Below are 18,277 nucleotides of genomic sequence, written 5' to 3' on the forward strand. Positions count from 1 at the left end.
CTCCCCCCCCCCCCCCCAAAAAAAAACAAAACAAAACAAAACAAAAAAACAATTTCTAAAATAAATTAAAATTATTGCCAAACCATGACAAAATATTAAGTTAAAAAACTAACCTCCAATTACAGATTTGACTGCTTTGAACATTTCTTCAAGAGCATCTGGACTGCTAGACTTTGTGCTCAAGCATCGTATTATGGATAACGCAGTAGTTTTTCTTCCTTCATCAGTATGCCTTGCCTGTGTTAACACCACTGCAAGCATCTCAACAGCATATTTGCTCAAGTCAAGGTTGGCAGATTGTAAAAGGATTGCAACTGATTCCAAAACAAGCTCAGGGTTCCGTTTCAACATCTTGACAGACAGCGGGATGACAGTACTTTTAAAATCTTCATGAGATAGATGAGTAAATAATGGAAAGAAGGCCTCACTTAGGCCCCTTGGAGGCTTTTCTCTTGCATTTAGAACCACTTTGGTGTACATGTCAAGAAATACTTGCTGTATGATATAGGAACAAAATATTAGATAAGGTAAAGTTGTAAAACTTGTACTCCGTATCATTTACACACATCTTTCCATAGTTACAACTACATAGAATATGATCAAAGGCATAAAATACTAGGCATCCCCAATGATGTAATAGATCAATAGCAAGCAGATATTACCTTCCACTTCTCAAATAAAGAAGGGTTCAGTGTTGAATATTCTAGCATCAACAGTACAATTTCAGGGCAATCCTTACATGAGATCCTCGAATCCCTAAGTTCTTCCATATAACTTCCATAAATATCTGGTAACTGAAAGAGAATAAAACAAAGTTAATAACTTTTTAAAGGCATACTTCAAACCAGAATAAGCCAAAAGTTTTAGGAGATGAGACCTTTGAGAACAAAAAGAAAAATGTCTGTTTGCAGGCTCTTCTTACACGGAGTGATCCTTGCATACCAATATGAAGAATTGATGCCTGCACTTGTGCTACTCTACAAAATGCATTCTTCGATGCTGAGGTAAACTCACTTTCAGTAAGGAGGAGACAAGACCACTTCAGAAGTCTGTGACAGCCTACATGCGACTGAAACTTCAAATTCTTTTCCATAACCTGTACAAGGGTTGCTGCAAAACTCTTCATAAATGCTACTTGTCTCAGAGATTTTATTACCACATCATCTACTGCTTTAACTGATCCTCGATCATCATAAACAAATAATGTCTTGAAAATTAAATCTACCAACACGGATGCCATCTCAGTCGTCATTTCTGCAGATTAATATAAAAGATTACATCAGCATTTTAAGTATAAAAGATACAAATGAAAGTAGAGATGCTGCAGTATAATGTTAAAAGCATAGGTTATTATAACCAAAAAAATAAAATAAAATAAAAATAATAATAATAATAATAATAAATAAATAAATAAAAATATCAGTTTCAACAGGCACTTCATATGTCTCAACATCAATCCCTAGCTTCTATTTACCAATATCTAAACAAGTATCAATATAGAGGGTAAATCATTGCAAGCCTTAAGTGTTATTTTTCTTTAAGCTTTCTTTTGTGAGCAAGGGTTTGCTTCATTCTAGCAATAGATAGATGCATAAGCCTCACTTTGTTCAAGTTTCAAGCATTCACATCAATCCAGAATTTTCCACCTGTTTACTAAAATAACTAACAAAATTGTCCCCATAACTATACCTAGAAGGCTAGAATATAAACTCTGAAGTCCTATCAATTGATAAAGTTGGTCTTTTGGCTTCCTTTATTTGATAAACTTGTTGAATTCTTCCCCATCTAGAGATTGCAAACATGCAAATATGTTTGCTTGCAACAAGGGAAAATATATGAAGCTATAGAGCATTATAATAATGCATATAATGCTGCTTGATATCCTCATTCCTCATAATTTGATCGTTTACCAGCCTCTAACACAACAATGCATATTTACTTTCTTGCAGAAACAGAGCATTCTCACACCAAAATGCAACGAATAAATAGTAACTCCAATTCAAATGAACTCAGGGATCATAAGGCTAAGCCAAAGCAAATACACACGCGTGGAAATCAAGAGTAAAAAAAAAAAAAAAAAAAAAAAAAAAAAAAGCATAACGTTTTCCCATTATTAAAATATAGATTAAAATACTGAAGATGAACAACAAACTGCTCTATAAATTAAAATTTATAATTAAAAAAAAAAACTCAATTTACACGGAATAGATTGGTGCATATATATAGTGTAATAAGTAGTACATAGTACTTGCAAAATAGATTGTAAAAGTGGAAATGCTGACCTGAACCGCTGATAATAGAGGGAATCTCATCACGGAAGATCTGAACTCGACGCTTGGTGGATGAGGTTGGCACTAATGAATCAATGGAAACGAGTGATTCCACTGGATTTGCCATGTGTTAAAATTCAGTTCAGAGTTCAGACAGTGAATCGAGAGTCGGAGGTGCTCGAATCTATTGATTCTGATTGCGCCAAATTATATGGCGTCCGCCGGCGGAATGGGTAGGAAAGGAGTCCAGTACTCTGAAGTTGAGCTTTAAAGTTTTTAGTTTTAGGGTTTTAGATTGCTAATGATGTGGTGAGGTGTAAGTTCAATTTGGTTCTAAGGTGATATTCAAATATAACCGATTTCCTTTTTATATTTTTTAACTTTTAATACTTATTATAATTATTAATTTATTATGTTTAAAATTAATAAATAATATTATGTATTTATTGGATAAGTCCTAAGTTGAGCAAACAATTGATTTCGGAACCACAAAATTATAAGTGTAATTTTTTTTTTTGAAAACAAATTATAAGTGTAATTATTTACATTGGTTCTTCATTTCGGCATGTTGATCCATGCAAATACAGGAGTACCTAACCACTCAATCAACCTTAAATTATTTTTTTAGAATGACTAAAAATGTGTCCTAATGAATTAATATCATTCAAATAATTTGTTAGGTCATTAATCTTTTAATATGTAAGAAATTCAATCATTTTGGGTAAAAAAAAAAAAAAAAAAAACCATAAGAAGCAAAATCACAATTTTAAACAATAAGCTAGCTTGTATTCAAGCGTATCCTATATATACAAGTATATGCATTTTTCAAATATTTTACAAAACAAATCTCATACATTATATGATTTAAATATCAAGCAAATTATACTCGTTATATACAAGTATATGCATTTTTCAAATATTTTACAAAACAAATCTCCTACATTATATTATTGAGTTAATTACCGATTTGGTCCCTCGACTATTGGGATTTCACCACTTGGGTCCTCGACTTTCAAAATTGTCCAATTACATCATCGACTATGTTATTTCTCACCGAGTTGGTCCTCAGTCGAAACTGCCGTTTGTCAAACGTCAAAACTAAGGATAAATATGTAATTTCATTTTCTTTGTTGACCTAGATGGGACCAGTACAATTGAGAGTGAAGGTGAATGAGGCTCCGGCGGAAAATGCTATTGCTTGGAATCTTGCCGGGGAGAAAGCGGTCGTGGTAATTCAGACTTTGGAATGAGATGGTGTTTGGTACTGCTGCTTCGACGGCGGCGGCGCTCCTTCACATCTCCTGGTTTGGTAATCCACAAGTTGGAATTCTCTGAGGAGGAGAAGGGTCTAGTGGCGGCCTGCCGCCGCCTCAGCGCCGCTGATGAAATTATTAAGGGAAGGGGAGGGGGCGGGCTGATGCGGATATGGTGGTGCTAAACGAGAGGCAGGCATCCTCGAAATCCTCGTTTGATCTCGAGGTCTCCATGTTCTTTTCATATGTTGTTTATCAGCCATAGACTAGTAGTTATGAGTGAATTTCGTACCATTATGAATTTTGGCGTAATAAACATGGCCATTAATACACACCTCAATGTAATTTTTAATCATAAGATATTGATGAGATAATAAAAATTGTAACATAAATCAAACACCCAAACTTTAAATTGTAATTGGCCTTATATATATATATATATATATATATATATATATATATATATATATATATATATATATATGGCAACATAGGGAGAGGAATAACTAAGAGGGTCAACATAAACTAAACACATTTGACATGGATTATGATAACTAAGATTAAGCATTGGAATCCATAGCTAGGATGGTGCTAAGGTTCATGGGATGCATGTAAGTGTTGGATCCATTCATCATTTGATCAACAATTATTCTATTAGCCTTTTCTGATGGATGGAATGCATCCCAAAATGCATATTCGTCTCTATTGGTGCACAAGTGAGACAATGGTGTGCATAGTCCCACCCCATTATACGGTCCTTGTCCACAACATGCCACTTGAGACGTCACGAATCCTGTATGCAAATTTGAGACTTAATTAAATTAATATTTTATTTTAAATTTTTATGCAAGACTCATAATCAATACAATATATAGAAAAATGATATCATGAAATGACTTTAGACGGGAAGTTTAATACATACGTACCAAAAGCTTTAGGGTTAGTGATGAAATCCATGTGGATTTGGTGTGTATTGACAGCAAGGAAAGCATTGCAATTAATCTCCTTATTGAGACATTTGATTATTCGAGCGAGCTTAGGGTTGAACATGTAAGCTGCATTTTGTAGCTCTGATGCACATTTGCCATCTAAGCTATGCTGGGCAAGCTCCGCTGGCACGCACCCTAACGGTCCAGTTCCCGTAACCATCACCTTTCGAGCTCCCAAATCGTAGAGTCTCTATATATATGTTATTGAATGTAAAAGTGAACAATGGTATAACATTATGTATCAAGATGTTGCACATTAAGTCACCATGCATTATTGAAAAAAATGGTTAATAAGTAGCCATTGCGCGATATGAATTTAAATAACAATTTTAATTTGACATAAGTAAATACTTGCAATTTCTCCTATTAAGTGAGTTGGAAAACTAATCTGGCACCTTTACATGCCCAATAATTAGTGCAAGTATAAAATATATTTTTAGAATTGAGACTTGCGTTTCAATTTTCATTGTTTCTTAAAGTAATTAATATTTAATGGGCGTGTATCAATCATGAGCAAGAGTACGTATATATTGACTATATCAATAAATTTAGTCAATATATACGTACTCTTGGTCATGACCGAGATGAATGTCATAAATCTATTTTTAGACAATACATAATAGAACTTTATCAAAGAATAATCTATACAAATACACTTTAAAATACTTGAAGAAAATAATTGATAAATGTGTGTTGATGAGGCCTTACAGAAGAAAAAAAAAGAAAGAAAGAAAGATCAAATGACATTTAAGCTACGTAATATAGTTTTATTTCTATAATATAATGGTAAAAGTTACCTTTAGAACTTTTTTGTATTCGGAGATGACGAAGTCAACGTAATTGGGAAGGGTGAATTGGCGAGACCTTGGCGAAAAGGGGATCAAATAATAGTTGTTGACGAAATCATTTCCGCCGAGGGTGATTAGAACAAGGGCATCATTCACCAGCTTCTTCGCCTTCTCGGCACCAATCAATTTCGCCAATCTTTGTTGATATTCTGCGAAGTAGTCTAGCTGTTGGTAGATATTTATTATATTTACCTGCATTTTAAATTGAGATAAACATATTTATATATCATCCATCCACCATGCATATACAAAACATGATTAAGACAAAAAATAAGTTAGTTTATAAAAGTGAAATTAGTTCGTTTGAGTTATTTAAATATGAAATTAAAATTAATTTAAACTATAGATGATAGAGATTATTATAGGCTTACGAATTGGATTCCAGTGTCATTCAATATGCCGACTCCGGCGGAAGCAAAATTGGCACCGACAAGAAGCTTTTGCCCATCGAGCTGTGGGTTCAAATACGGCATTGTTGGTTCCGATCCTAACTTTTCACCTAAATAATGAAATGAAATATATATAAAACAAAACAAAAATCACATAAACAATTTTTTTTTATTTTTTTTGTTTCTGAATGCTATTGACTTTGTTACTACAGTAATACAGTGAGCGCCACAACTATGCTACTTGACCACATCACCTTTTGACATTAGATTTAGAATATTAAGAATGATTTTATTTCAATTCTCTGGTTTCCTACCTCCAGAAAACGGAAAAAATAAAACAAAAATAAAAATCCGTCCGGGTCATAGGTAAAAAGGTCGGTCTTACGTAATTAACATGCATGGACTGAAAACGGTGGGTAGAAAAAACTCATAACCGGACGGGACGATAGAAAGTGGATTGAATTGGGCGATCGATCGGAACTTAACTGATAATGTCCGGGATGTTGAGGCCGTTGGAGAAACGGCCGGTGGGGCGGTGAGTGGGATAATCAATACCATAGGGGGGAGAATCGGCGCGGGCACTGGTGGCAAGGAAGTTGTTGTTGCCATTGTCGACCAACGAATCTCCGAACACGAAAAACGCGCGCCGCCCCTCCGCCACATCTGCGGCAAGCAACGCCGCCGAGAGGCCAAAAATCACCGCGAATTTGAGGAAGAAAGTTACAGCAGCGGCGCCCATATGTGTGTATAGTGTTACTGTGTTTAATTTCCCCATGACCAATATAGTGTAACTAAGAACTCTAGTGAAGTGTGGGGAAAGGAGATCATCAGAGGCGTATATATATATATACATAAAAGAGACGGAGCATATATGTAGTAATCAATGCATAGGACGGTTGTTTAGCAAAGGAGAGGGAGCTGGATGGGAAGATGATGGTATTAATTAATAATGGTGATTCTGGTTAAACCCAAATTAATGCATCCATTAAAATATTAAATTAAATCATTCAACTCCGATCAGAACAGAGTTTCCTTGTCTTAACTGGGGATTCAGTTGTGAAGCGTTTCTTAATTGGGTAGGTTGTAGTATATAGTGGTGGTGGATGGGGATGTATGATCCGCGGTGCGGTCATAATTTAGGCTACAAATTTGAGTGTCAACCCTAATAGTCAAAGTATATATATGACGCTTGCCTTCAAAGAAATGGTTGGATGAGTATAACATAATTGTCATATTTAAAGGTCATGTTTTGTTTTGTCCAGTATACACTCTCAGATACTAAAGGAAAAATCGTACTTTTGGTCCCTCAATTGTTGTCCGATCTGCAATGTGATCCCCCATTGTCAATTTTAGGCAATTGGGTCCCTAATAGTCTTAAACCTTAGCCAATGTTGTCCTCCGGTAGATTTGACTCTAACCAGTGTTAATACCATGGACATTTAGGTAATTTCGCACCTTTTTTTTTAACCTTGGCTCTGACATGTGTTAAACACAGATTTACCCCCAATTTCCTCTTCCTCCTCCGTTGCTTTTTAGATTTGTCACTCATGGGAGGGTGTCCTCAGAGATTCTCACCTCCGGGAGGGGACCAACAAGAACTCACTCCTTCAACTGAATACCCCTTTGGGAAGCTCTTCTCATCGTATCTTGGCCTAATAGTGTGGCTGTTGCAGCAGATGGAGGAATGTTTTGGGGGGGAAGGGTTAGTAGTGTCGAGGAGAAGAATATGTTCAGCCCAGATTTCTTGAATTATGCTTCCAAGTTCGAGCCAGCCGCCGGTCACTGGCGACCACGGCTGATTTTCAGTGACCAAACGTACACCAATTTCACGTAATCCATCAGATAGATCAAGGATTCAGCAAACAAATAGGGAAAGTCGCCGGAGTAAAGTGTACCTGTTGTCCAGTCATTTTTAACAATATATTTTCATGTTTATAAAATAAACCCAAAGTATATATATTAAATGATAGCCAAATTTCAATTTTCGGATTATCACTCTCCCTCCCAAGAGTCTTGCGTAGCTACTGCGAACCAGAGGACCAAACTGACGTGCCGTGTGGCGGACCGACGATGGAGTGAGGACATGCGGCTGACCAGCAGTGGCGTGAGGTCTCAATTGGAAGTAGGTTGGTATTCTCTTTTTAATTGGGTCGCAACCGGAAGCAGGTGGCCTGAGGTCGCAACCGGCTGCGGTTGCAGCTACGGCTGCGGCCTTTAATCTTCATCATTATCTTATGCATTTAATGCATCCTAATGAGTGAATCTCTTTCTTTCGGTTATTGTTCTTTTTTATTCAATTTTTTTATGATAAATTTTTAGTTTCGATCTATCTGTTTGTCAATTTGTATAAATCTTTGTCTTTTGAGTTGATTCTTGTGTTAATTGTTTCATAAAAGAACCCACATCCAGCATTGTGAAGTTGGTCTAAGCTTGATTTTATCAAATTGTTTTGGAGAATCTTTGAGGACACCCTCCGGTGAGTCACCCCTTTTTTTTCTAGGTGAAATGAACTTGGGTTAACACAGGTCAGAGCCAAAGGTAAAAAGAAAAGGGGTGTGAAATTACCTAAATGTCCATGGTATTAACACTGGTTAGAGCCAAATCTGACCGGAGGACAACATTGGCTAAGGTTTAAAACTATTAGGGACCCAATTGCCTAAAATTGACAATGGGGGATCACATTGCAGATCGGGCAACAATTGAGGGACCAAAAGTGCGATTTTCCCGATACTAAATGACTAAAATATGTAAAAATTTGATAGTTAATGAATTTTTTTTTTTTGAAGATTAGTTAATGACATTATTATTAAATAAACATAAAATTAAAGTAGATAATTAATACAGTACAAATGTACAATTGATATAATCATTTTGGAAGGAGTGACAGGATATATACCTTCCCCATGCATTGATGATTCCTGTTTTCTACAACCCATCTTAGGTATTAACTGCTACTTACCAGGCGTTAATGCATTGGACCATTGGTAACGTAATGCAGGTAATACCACCGTCACTGCCTCTCATACTTCAACGTTTCAAACACTGATCTCTATATATAATATAACACGACAATACAATTATCTTCCATCTTCAATTCATTAATTCAATCTAGTTAGGTTGAAGTTTTGTGATGACCGAAGCATCTGTAACATATTCAGACTTCCCCTGCTTAATTGTTGTGGCATGTTAACTTTAATTTATAGGAAATTTCGCAACTGTTATCCGAATATCCATGCATGTGGATAAATCAGTCTAGGTTATATATACTTGACCGATTCAAACTAAAAAGGGAAATAGACAAGTCATACATGGAGTTACCAAGCTAATTATTCGACCAACTTAACTGGTGTTGTCTCGATATGGCATATTAACTTAATTCGTCAATGTGTTGAGTTATTACATGAACCTACACATATTTAAACTCTCAAATAGTTATCTTGAATATGATTCCATCCATACTTAATTGAGTTAATTCATTATGTTAGACGCAAATACATAGCAGTATGTAAAAATAAAAATAGAAAACTTGCATATATTTGAAATCAAGGATTCAAGATGAACCACCCACCCTCCATGGCTCCATGTGATGATTGTGATCCATCCTCTCCAATTTGGGGTAAATGAACTTTGCCAGATTGCCATCATTGTAAATGTCCCCTGTTTTTTTGTTTTTTGTTTTTTTTTTTTTTTAAAGTCCTCCATTGTATTATTTATAATACGAGGAATGTGTTTCAGGATTGATTAATTATTAAACTATGGAGTCTGTTAGTTAACCGCAATCATAGTACACGATATAATGATTAATCCGTTAATTAATCAATTAATTATAACAAGTCACAATAATACTCATAAATAAATTAGATTTTTGTTTTTGTAACATATATTAACTAAAAATCAATTCTCCAAAAAAATAAATGTTTGGATAATTATTTCTCCGAAACCTTGAACTACAAATTGACAAAGTTGCCACAAACCTTAAAAGCAACTAAACATCACTCACGGAATACAGAGTATACATATAGTTATACATTTATAACGATGAATCATACATAACTCTACTTAATATAATATATATAAATCTAATGGCAAAACAAGATGATCCACAATCACAATAAAACAAACAATAATACTGAGGATTAACACCGCCGCGGCAGCATGGCTGATTATTAGGTCCTCCTGGAATCCAACTCCATGACGGCAGTGAGATTCATGGGATGCATATACTCCGAGGTTCCGGTCAGGATCTGCTGCACAATAATCCTGCTTGCCCTTTCCGTCGGATGGAATGCATCCCAGAATGCAAATATGTTCCTGTCTGGGCACAAGTTGGACAGCGCTGTGCATAGCCCGATCCCGTTGTACAGACCTTGTCCACAACATGCTATCCTTGATGTCACGAATCCTATAAATGCACCATAGACAGATTAAGGTATGAATATAATCTGACTATAATGTAAACTGGTCAAATTAAATTAAATTCGTGTAGAAATAAACTCCAACTAAGTTGATCATGCTGGTGATTTAGTAAACATAAGGTTACAAACTTTTAGCAGTAACAGTCTATTAACCTTGACTTGAGCAAAAAGAGTAAATCTGTTTAATTACCGTATGCTCGGGGGTTGGAGATAAAGTCCATGTTCATTTGGAAAGTGTTGGCAGCAATGAAAACATCGGCGCCGAGCTCGTTGTTGAGTTCCGCAATTAGCTGACGCAGCTGGGGGTTGTACAAGTTGGCAGCCCGTTGCAGTTCCAATGCACACACCCCTGTTGGGCTCCTCTGCGCCAGCTCTGACGGCACGCACCCTAGTGGTCCTGTTCCTGTCACCAGCACCCTTCTGGCTCCCAAATCATACATTTTCTGCATCACAAGTAGTCATTTTTCACACTAATTATAACCAAGATAGTGAGATACTACTCACAAGTCACAAGGCATTATTAGATGAAAAAAAAAAGAGTTTAAACTGGGAGTCATCCTAACTAAGTTGGTCAGATTTTTGATTTGGTAACTATGATTTTCTAAGTTCAGTATTCTTAGTCTGAGCACAAAGAGTGATTTACTCAGTGCACACCATCAGATAGTGGTTATATATTGAAAAAAAAAAGAGTTTATAATGATTACCTGAAGAATTTTGCGGTACTCAGAAATGAGGTAGCGAACGTAGTCAGGAAGGGAGAACTGACGAGATCTTGCGGAGTATGGAACCAAGTAGTAGTTGTTAACGAAATCGTTTCCACCGAGGGTGATTAGCACCAGAGCGTCGTTGACCAGCTGCCGCGTCCCTTCTGCCCCGATAAGTTGACTCACACGCATCTGATACTGTTCGAAGTACTCCAATTGTTTCCCAATATGGATTATGTTCAACTGCAAGTCAAGATTTTGTAATAAGTTTACCATATCCATATAAAAATTTAAATTGATAGTAAAATCGCACCAAACAAAATTACATACAAATTGAAAGCCAGTGTCATTGAGGATGCCAACTCCAGCAGAAGCAAAGTTGGCTCCTCCGAGCAGCCTGTCCCCTTTCAGCATTGGGCTCAGATACGGCTCTGCAACCGCCAATCCCAACCGCTCACCTAAAAAATGCCAAAAATAAAAAATAAAATGTAACCAACATATATAACTAACATAACATAATATAAATGTATAGTCTAACTATCAGTTTAAACTCACTAATGATATCAGGAATGCTGAGGCCGTTGGAGAATCGGCCGGTGGGGCGATGAGTCGGGTAGTCAATGCCATAAGGCGGCGAGTCGGCCCGGGCAGTGGTGGCTAGGTAATCGTTGTTGCCATTATCCACAAGCGAATCGCCGAACACGAAGAACGCCCGAGCCTCCGCCGACGGAGCCACAATCAGAAGCAGCAGGGCGAGAACACCAACACCGTAACCGGCCATGATACAACTATAGTACTATGTTGTATTGAGAGAGATCCTATGAGAGAAGGAGTGATCTGTGTTGTGTTGTGTTGTGTTGTGGTCTGATGCTCTGCAAGTGTAACGCGGAGGAGATCCTTATATACAAGGGGATGGAGGTGAGTATTGCGTGATCGGAGTGTGTGCAAAACTCCCGCATTGTACAGAGTTTGGTGGAGTGTCGGAGGCAAATCGAAGCCATTAATTGCGGCCGATTCTACCATGGACCACTTGTTCAACTCAGACCTCCAAAACTGCAGTAATTCCTGCACTTGTGAAGGGATGGTTATTTGTTTCAGAGAATAAGAAGAAAAATGAAGTTATGTATCTTACAGAAAAAAAGTAATTAATTGTTTGTACTTTCTGCTCTGTATATTCTTCATTCAATTCTTCAATTAACATAGTGGATAAATTTTATACTAATCAAATTTCATTTTTACTTTCTATTCTAATTTCGACAGAAGTAGTTGGAATGATGTTTTAAAAACTGTTGCATTACGCTTTGATCTATTGCCGTCCTTGATATGTGTTTTGGGTAAAACCCTCTTATAACCTTAGTGGAAATTACAAAGAGTCTAAATCATGATAAGTACGGTTGTCTATAGTTGATTGGTTTAGACTTTTTATACAGAATCAAACTTTGAAACTCTATACGTGATATATAACAAGCTATCCACTGCATTACACTTATCTTGTTTGTATTAGGATTCAACTCTTAATTATTTGTTTTCAAAAAAAAAAAAACTCTTAATTATTTATTTATTACTTAAGTCACTTCGAATTATTAAAAAAAATCTTCTTCATATTTTTTTTATTGTTATTCGTGAAATAATAATTTTATAAAATTGTGATATATGAAAATGATAAAACTATCATTGTATTATAAATTAAATGTTTGTTTCAAACTCATCAAAATATGTTAAAACATAAAAAGTACTCCCAACCCAATTGCTAAATGATGGTTTTGAATATTATGTAATAGAGAGGATAAGAAATCATAGAGATACTATTTATTGCATGTTACTATACTTTTATTGTTTTTATTATTTTAAATTTATATCCTGACATTTGACAAAGAAAATGAAATGAAAATTAATGTGACACTCAATAATATAAAGTTTTCTAATGCACAAAAAAATTAAATCAATATACTACGGAGTATAAAGGAACCCAACAAATAAAAAAAAAAAATAGTTCCTTACTCTTATATATGTCACTCTAAGACATTAATTGTTATTTTTTATTCCGTATTTTCAAAAAAATTTAACATTTATTTTTTCTAAAATTGATAGCCAAAATGACTGGTTACATATAGTTAAAGCAAGAACAAATTTTTTTATTTTAAAAAAGAAATACAAGACATCGAGATAACACTAAAAATAAACTAACAATTTATTATCCACAAGAACTTATTTGACAAACGAATGCCCAGCGTGTCTATAACCAAATATCGTCTCAAAGACCGGGGAGTCCGCTACATTAAATTATCGTAAATCCTAATAACCCAAGCTAAGTTGCGCAACATGAATATAATAAAATATACAAGATATATATATATATATATATATATATATATATATATATATATATATAGTATGAAATTATACCTCTAATACATACACATATATAAACTTTCTTTATCCATGCAAACGGCCCCAACCTAAAAGCACTAGTTTATGAGAATCCCTCAACTACATGCAAGATTTATTGGTCACCATCATCTATCATGGCTCTTTTCGTATGCAACTAAAATTCCATTAATATTACAAATGTGCAATCATTATCATGTATCAAATTAAAGCTAGAAAGTATTTGTGTTTAATGTGAAACTTTATATATGGAGTATATATCTATTGAGAAGATTAGGACGGGTGGTATTATACATATGTTATCAATTATTATTAGTATTTGTGGATTGTGATGTTGATAACCGACCAAGATTCTTATTAAATTATGCAAAAAAGAGGCTATTAATGAAAGATCAATTTCAAACATCATGGATCATATATTATATGATGTTAGATTGTTATTAAAGTGATTGATAACTGATAAGTACCAGCCAAATTCATCATTGTCACATTCGCGTGGGTTCCTTTGATTATGATTTTTAGTAATTAATATACATCCTCTTTTTGGGTGCCACAAATTCATCAACATTTGAGATTAGTTGCATGCATATATGTCACATATATAACAATTTCATTTTTAGTTTCTATTCTAATTTCCTAACGTGATGGGCCAAAAATGGCTGGAATGATGTTCTAAAAACAGTTGTATTATATTTTAATTTACGAAAAAATCTACAACCATTACATAAATGTATGTTTTAAGTGAAATTCGCTTTATGACTCCAGCTGACAAAAATAAAAATAGAGGTGAACCAACCGACTCAAACAAATAAGGTCAATAGACAACTATCAATGAATAGAACTTATAGAAAAATCGAAGGTGTAACCTTTTTAAAAAGTTACTCCGATCAGTCATATTTATTGTTTCTAAAACTAATAACCATAATGACTAGTGTTTTCAAGAACCATTTTTTTTTACCTCATACTTTTTTAAAAAATAATAATAATAAAATCAACAAGAGATCGAGAGAACACCCAAAATAAACTAGCTATTCATTCTCCACAAGAACTTATTTGGCAAGAGGAATACCTTAATTACGTGTCCGTAACCAAGCATTGTCTCCAATTCAAAACAGGAGAGTCACATTAAACGTAACACTTAATTCCCGATACAAACTAAGTAACGGGACAAGACTATAAAAAAAATATATACACGTATATTGCATGGAATGATATCTCTAATACATGCATATAATCTTTCTTTATCCATGCATACGGCCCCAACCTAAAAGCAATAGTTTGTGAGAATCCCCCAACTACATGCAAGATTTATTGGTCACCATCATCATGGCTCTTTTGCTATGCAACTAAATATTACAAATGTGCAATCATTATCATATATCAAAACTAGAAAGAATTCGTGTCTAATATGAGGCTTTATGCCTTTATATATATTAATTAACAAGATTATGACGGGTGGCATTATATATATGTTGTCAATCATCATCATCGGTGTTTATGAATTATGATGTTGATGACTGACCAAGATTCTTATTAATTTGTGCAAAAGAGGCTATTAATGAAATATCAGTTTCAAACATCATTGATCATATATAATATGTTGTTAGATTGTTATCAAAGTGATTGATAAGTAGTAGGAGTCAAATTAGACATCGTTTTAGTGGGCATATTCATCATTGTCACATTCGTATTGATTCCTTTTATTTTGATTTTTAGTAATTAATATGCATCCCTTTTTAGGGTGTCACAAATCCACCAACATTTGAGTTTAGTTGCATGCATATATGTCATATATATAACAAGATATCATGCATGTTTGCCCTGAAAAGGTGATCAATTGTGTTATATATTATTGACATACATAATTAAAAGTCACGTTTGCACAAATTTGATTATTATTGTCAATACCTTGATTGAGTTCATTGCATAAGATTTTCCTAATGCAATTTATTACCTCTCTTGTGTAGTCCGTGAACTATTACACATAAGCAATATATCATGTATGAAGATTATATATATATCACGTGACATGATGGTTCATGATTAATTTATAATTTAGTTATTAAATTCACTAATAGTCATTAATACGAATGGTTCATGTACCAACAATTAATAGTGATAAACTCTTAATTTTTTACGGGACAAACAACTAAATTAATATATGTACGTACCACAAAGATTTTTATTTTTTATTTTTTTATTAGTACCAACTTCTATATTTCCTTCCATGGCTCTTGGGACATTCATAAATATCTCTTTCCATTTACCATGCATATAGTACGATAGTTATCAGTTAGTTGTATATATATATATATGAAGAAAGTAACACATGAAAAAAATGCATTGACTCCTCATATAATTTATATCTCCTTTTTTAATATGGTTTGTTTATTTATCCGGTGCAGTTTGATGACTACAATAATAGGGTTTACCAATGCACATCGTCTGATAGTGACTGCAGATTTTTCTTATCACCGAAAAACATGAAGTGTGTATAATTAAGCAGAATAAACGAGATAATCTTGTCCATGTATATGAAAAAACGTTTTTAGGAAAGTCACTCTGAATGAAATTTAACTAAAACTCGATTGTATTAATCTTATCTTGCTAGATGCGTTGTTGAAAGAGTGATAGGCTAGGAAGTGTGGGGAGGGAAGAATTGAAGCTAATGCAGCTGGCAGGCATGTGAGGTGAATAGATGATGTGGGGTTACAGTTCAGCTACCTTGGGAGGTGCTTTCAAGTACTTTGTGAATTGGTTTATTTTCAGATCCAAAATAGGTATATCAATCGCACCTACTCCTTCATGCCTTTACCACTGCAATTAATTCCCACAATATAATTGGTTGCACTGTACTTACTGCACATTCCTTCTGGTCTTTACGAACATCGAAGATGATCATATCATTGCTCCCCTCAGATCAATCTCCGATATACTATTTTAATTTATCCGCAAGCTGAATGCTTCCCATACTATATTTTTTATGAAAAAAATTCATAATCATTACTCGTTTATTAGGTAAATTTTATTTATGTGTAATAGTTTCTTCTTAAAATGTTGAATCTTCAATTTCAAGAGCCCCGCGCTCCGACTCGACAGAGCATCTATGATGATGTAAATTATGGTAACTCAGTTGAACAGAGGGGACTTGATCCCTGGTATTGCTCATGTATAATAGTTTGCAAATTATACCAGAGGGGTAAATCACGCTTGGAATACTTTTGTAGAAATTTTGTTGGTTAGTTAATCAAGTGTGAATTATTGAAGGCAGTTTGCATACAGTATAACTGAGGCTAAGGTCCTATTTTTTTTCTTCTTTAATTTTAAGTTGAAATGACACATTCTCATTGGTTGTGATAATACCTAGAATTAGTGTTAAATACCAGTTTTTTTTTTTTTTCTACTTTCGAAAGCATAATTAGTATTTTTTTGATGTATAAATTGTAATGCCAAACATGTCAAATCAAAATTAAGGCGTATCCCCACGGCCTCTCAAATTAGCTTCGATCGCTACCCAATTGTGTAGGCTCATAAATCCAAATTACAGTATGATGAAAATGACATGGTCTCTAAGCCTTGTTACTTTGGTGTCCACTGAAATTAAAGCACACTTAATGTTAGAACAAAATAGCAAAAAAGGCCCTTGAAAGTGGATTCAGGTTCGGGTCAACGTGGATTCATGTTTTGTGGTACAAATATATGTGCGACCCATTTTTAATTTGGTTCAAGTTAACGTGGATTCAGGTTCTTAGTAGAGAGACAAAGACATTGATACATTGTACGCTCAAAACGGATAATGAATGAATGAGAAATTGATTATTAAAGTAGACCTATTTGAGTTGAAAAATGAATGTGTAAAAACTTATAAGTAGCATTTGTCCCACATAAGAAAAAGAATGGGATTTGCACCACTATATATGCAAGATCTTTTAGAGCAATGTTGAATTGTATAGCATGAAAAAATTTTATTGGGCAAGGGTACAAATCAAATACCGGAATAAAGTTTTAAGGATAGTGTGGGTATCCTAGAATAAAGTTTCATGCATAATATTGAGGTATAATTATTCAGCCCGTGTTAGTTTGAGTAGCAGTACACTTTTTTTTTTTTTAATAAATATATTGATGAGATAATTGAACTGAATCAACTCAAATACGTTATTATGACTCAATTTAGCTGTTTTGGTTTGATCTAAAGGCATTACTACTGAAATAAGAGATCCACAAATCCATGAGAATCTATCCAAGAGGGGCGGTGGTCTTGGCTTAGTTCTTAAATAGTGAGTGGCATGCACATTAATTGTGATCAAACCTCCTTTTAAGGGCATTCCAACTGTTAGAAATAAAGTTATAAATAAATTTAAAAAAAATGAACTTTTAATTTTCTTATAGTAACATCCCTATACTGCTATACATGAATATAATCGATCACTTCTCATTACATTTCGAGTGAATTACATCACTTTAGACACAAGTGTTAGTTAGACTCTATTTGAAGAACTTTTCCCTTCTTTTAACATTCGGAGTAATCAAATTTCTTTCACTTAAATCACAAGTGATTAATAAAAGCAATCTCAATTTTAATTGGACTAAGTTGAACCTTACATATATATTGACATGTTTGTATGGGTATGAAGTGGCTTGTGGACTGTGGCTTGAGACCAGCCCAACAAAGTTAGAGAGAGAGAGCAAAAAGTCCAAATTAAGATGAGAAAACTTGTCAAATCTTGAACCGCAAGATGGATATAAATACACATTCTTGGAAGTTGGAACAAGTTCTGCCCATAGTGATGTGTCATAATTGGCTGATTATCTAGCCATCCCCAATATAATTTTTAGGTGAGTTTTTTGAATAATAAAAATTTATTGTTGAGTTTTAAACAAATGTGAGAAGTGAATTTTAATTAGTGTTTTTATCCTGCAAATATGAAAAACCTGCGCCGCGAGTTTTTTTTTTTTTTTTTTTTTTTTTTTTTTTTTTTTTTTTTTTTTTTTTTTTTTTTTTTTTTTTTTTTTTTTTTTTT

The 18,277-nt window shown here is 34.2% G+C and overlaps 3 protein-coding genes across 4 annotated transcripts in view; all 3 read right to left on the bottom strand.

The window, feature by feature from the left end:
* LOC116010516 (protein ILITYHIA) overlaps positions 1-2,571 on the bottom strand; it is a 25,289-nt gene extending 22,718 nt beyond the window's left edge. For both annotated transcript variants that reach the window (XM_031249958.1, XM_031249957.1), the window contains exons 1-4: positions 2,283-2,571; positions 878-1,254; positions 663-794; positions 114-495 (exon numbers count right to left, since the gene is read on the bottom strand). In XM_031249958.1, coding sequence (XP_031105818.1) covers positions 114-495; positions 663-794; positions 878-1,254; positions 2,283-2,397 — 1,006 coding nt within the window. In that variant the 5' untranslated portion in view covers positions 2,398-2,571. The remainder of the gene's footprint in view (positions 1-113; positions 496-662; positions 795-877; positions 1,255-2,282) is intronic.
* Positions 2,572-4,083: 1,512 nt separating this feature from the next.
* Positions 4,084-6,524, bottom strand: LOC116010069 (GDSL esterase/lipase At5g33370-like). Its single transcript, XM_031249332.1, has 5 exons — positions 6,236-6,524; positions 5,732-5,859; positions 5,310-5,552; positions 4,450-4,702; positions 4,084-4,316 (listed from the first exon to the last, which is right to left on the bottom strand). The coding sequence occupies exons 1-5, from the start codon at positions 6,522-6,524 to the stop codon at positions 4,084-4,086; spliced, it is 1,146 nt and encodes a 381-aa protein (XP_031105192.1).
* A 3,123-nt stretch (positions 6,525-9,647) lies between these two features.
* LOC116011401 (GDSL esterase/lipase At5g33370-like) lies at positions 9,648-11,752 on the bottom strand. The gene is made up of 5 exons (XM_031250965.1): positions 11,424-11,752; positions 11,199-11,326; positions 10,869-11,111; positions 10,355-10,607; positions 9,648-10,151 (listed from the first exon to the last, which is right to left on the bottom strand). Exons 1-5 carry the CDS (start codon positions 11,647-11,649, stop codon positions 9,916-9,918), a joined length of 1,086 nt encoding a protein of 361 aa, XP_031106825.1. The 5' UTR covers positions 11,650-11,752; the 3' UTR covers positions 9,648-9,915.
* Between the last annotated feature and the right edge of the window lie 6,525 nt (positions 11,753-18,277).

The sequence above is a fragment of the Ipomoea triloba genome, chromosome 2 (genome assembly GCF_003576645.1).
Source record: "Ipomoea triloba cultivar NCNSP0323 chromosome 2, ASM357664v1".
Classification (NCBI taxonomy): Eukaryota; Viridiplantae; Streptophyta; class Magnoliopsida; order Solanales; family Convolvulaceae; genus Ipomoea; species Ipomoea triloba.

Coding starts and splice junctions, on each gene's coding strand:
- LOC116010069 (XM_031249332.1), bottom strand. CDS start 6,524: ATGGGGAAATTAAACACAGTAACACTATACACACATATGGGCGCCGCT. Junction 5,553..5,731: donor ATGACACTGGAATCCAATTC/GTAAGCCTATAA, acceptor TTTAAAATGCAG/GTAAATATAATAAATATCTA. Junction 4,317..4,449: donor CACTAACCCTAAAGCTTTTG/GTACGTATGTAT, acceptor ATTTGCATACAG/GATTCGTGACGTCTCAAGTG.
- LOC116011401 (XM_031250965.1), bottom strand. CDS start 11,649: ATGGCCGGTTACGGTGTTGGTGTTCTCGCCCTGCTGCTTCTGATTGTG. Junction 11,327..11,423: donor CAGCATTCCTGATATCATTA/GTGAGTTTAAAC, acceptor GGCATTTTTTAG/GTGAGCGGTTGGGATTGGCG. Junction 10,608..10,868: donor AGTACCGCAAAATTCTTCAG/GTAATCATTATA, acceptor CTTGTGATGCAG/AAAATGTATGATTTGGGAGC.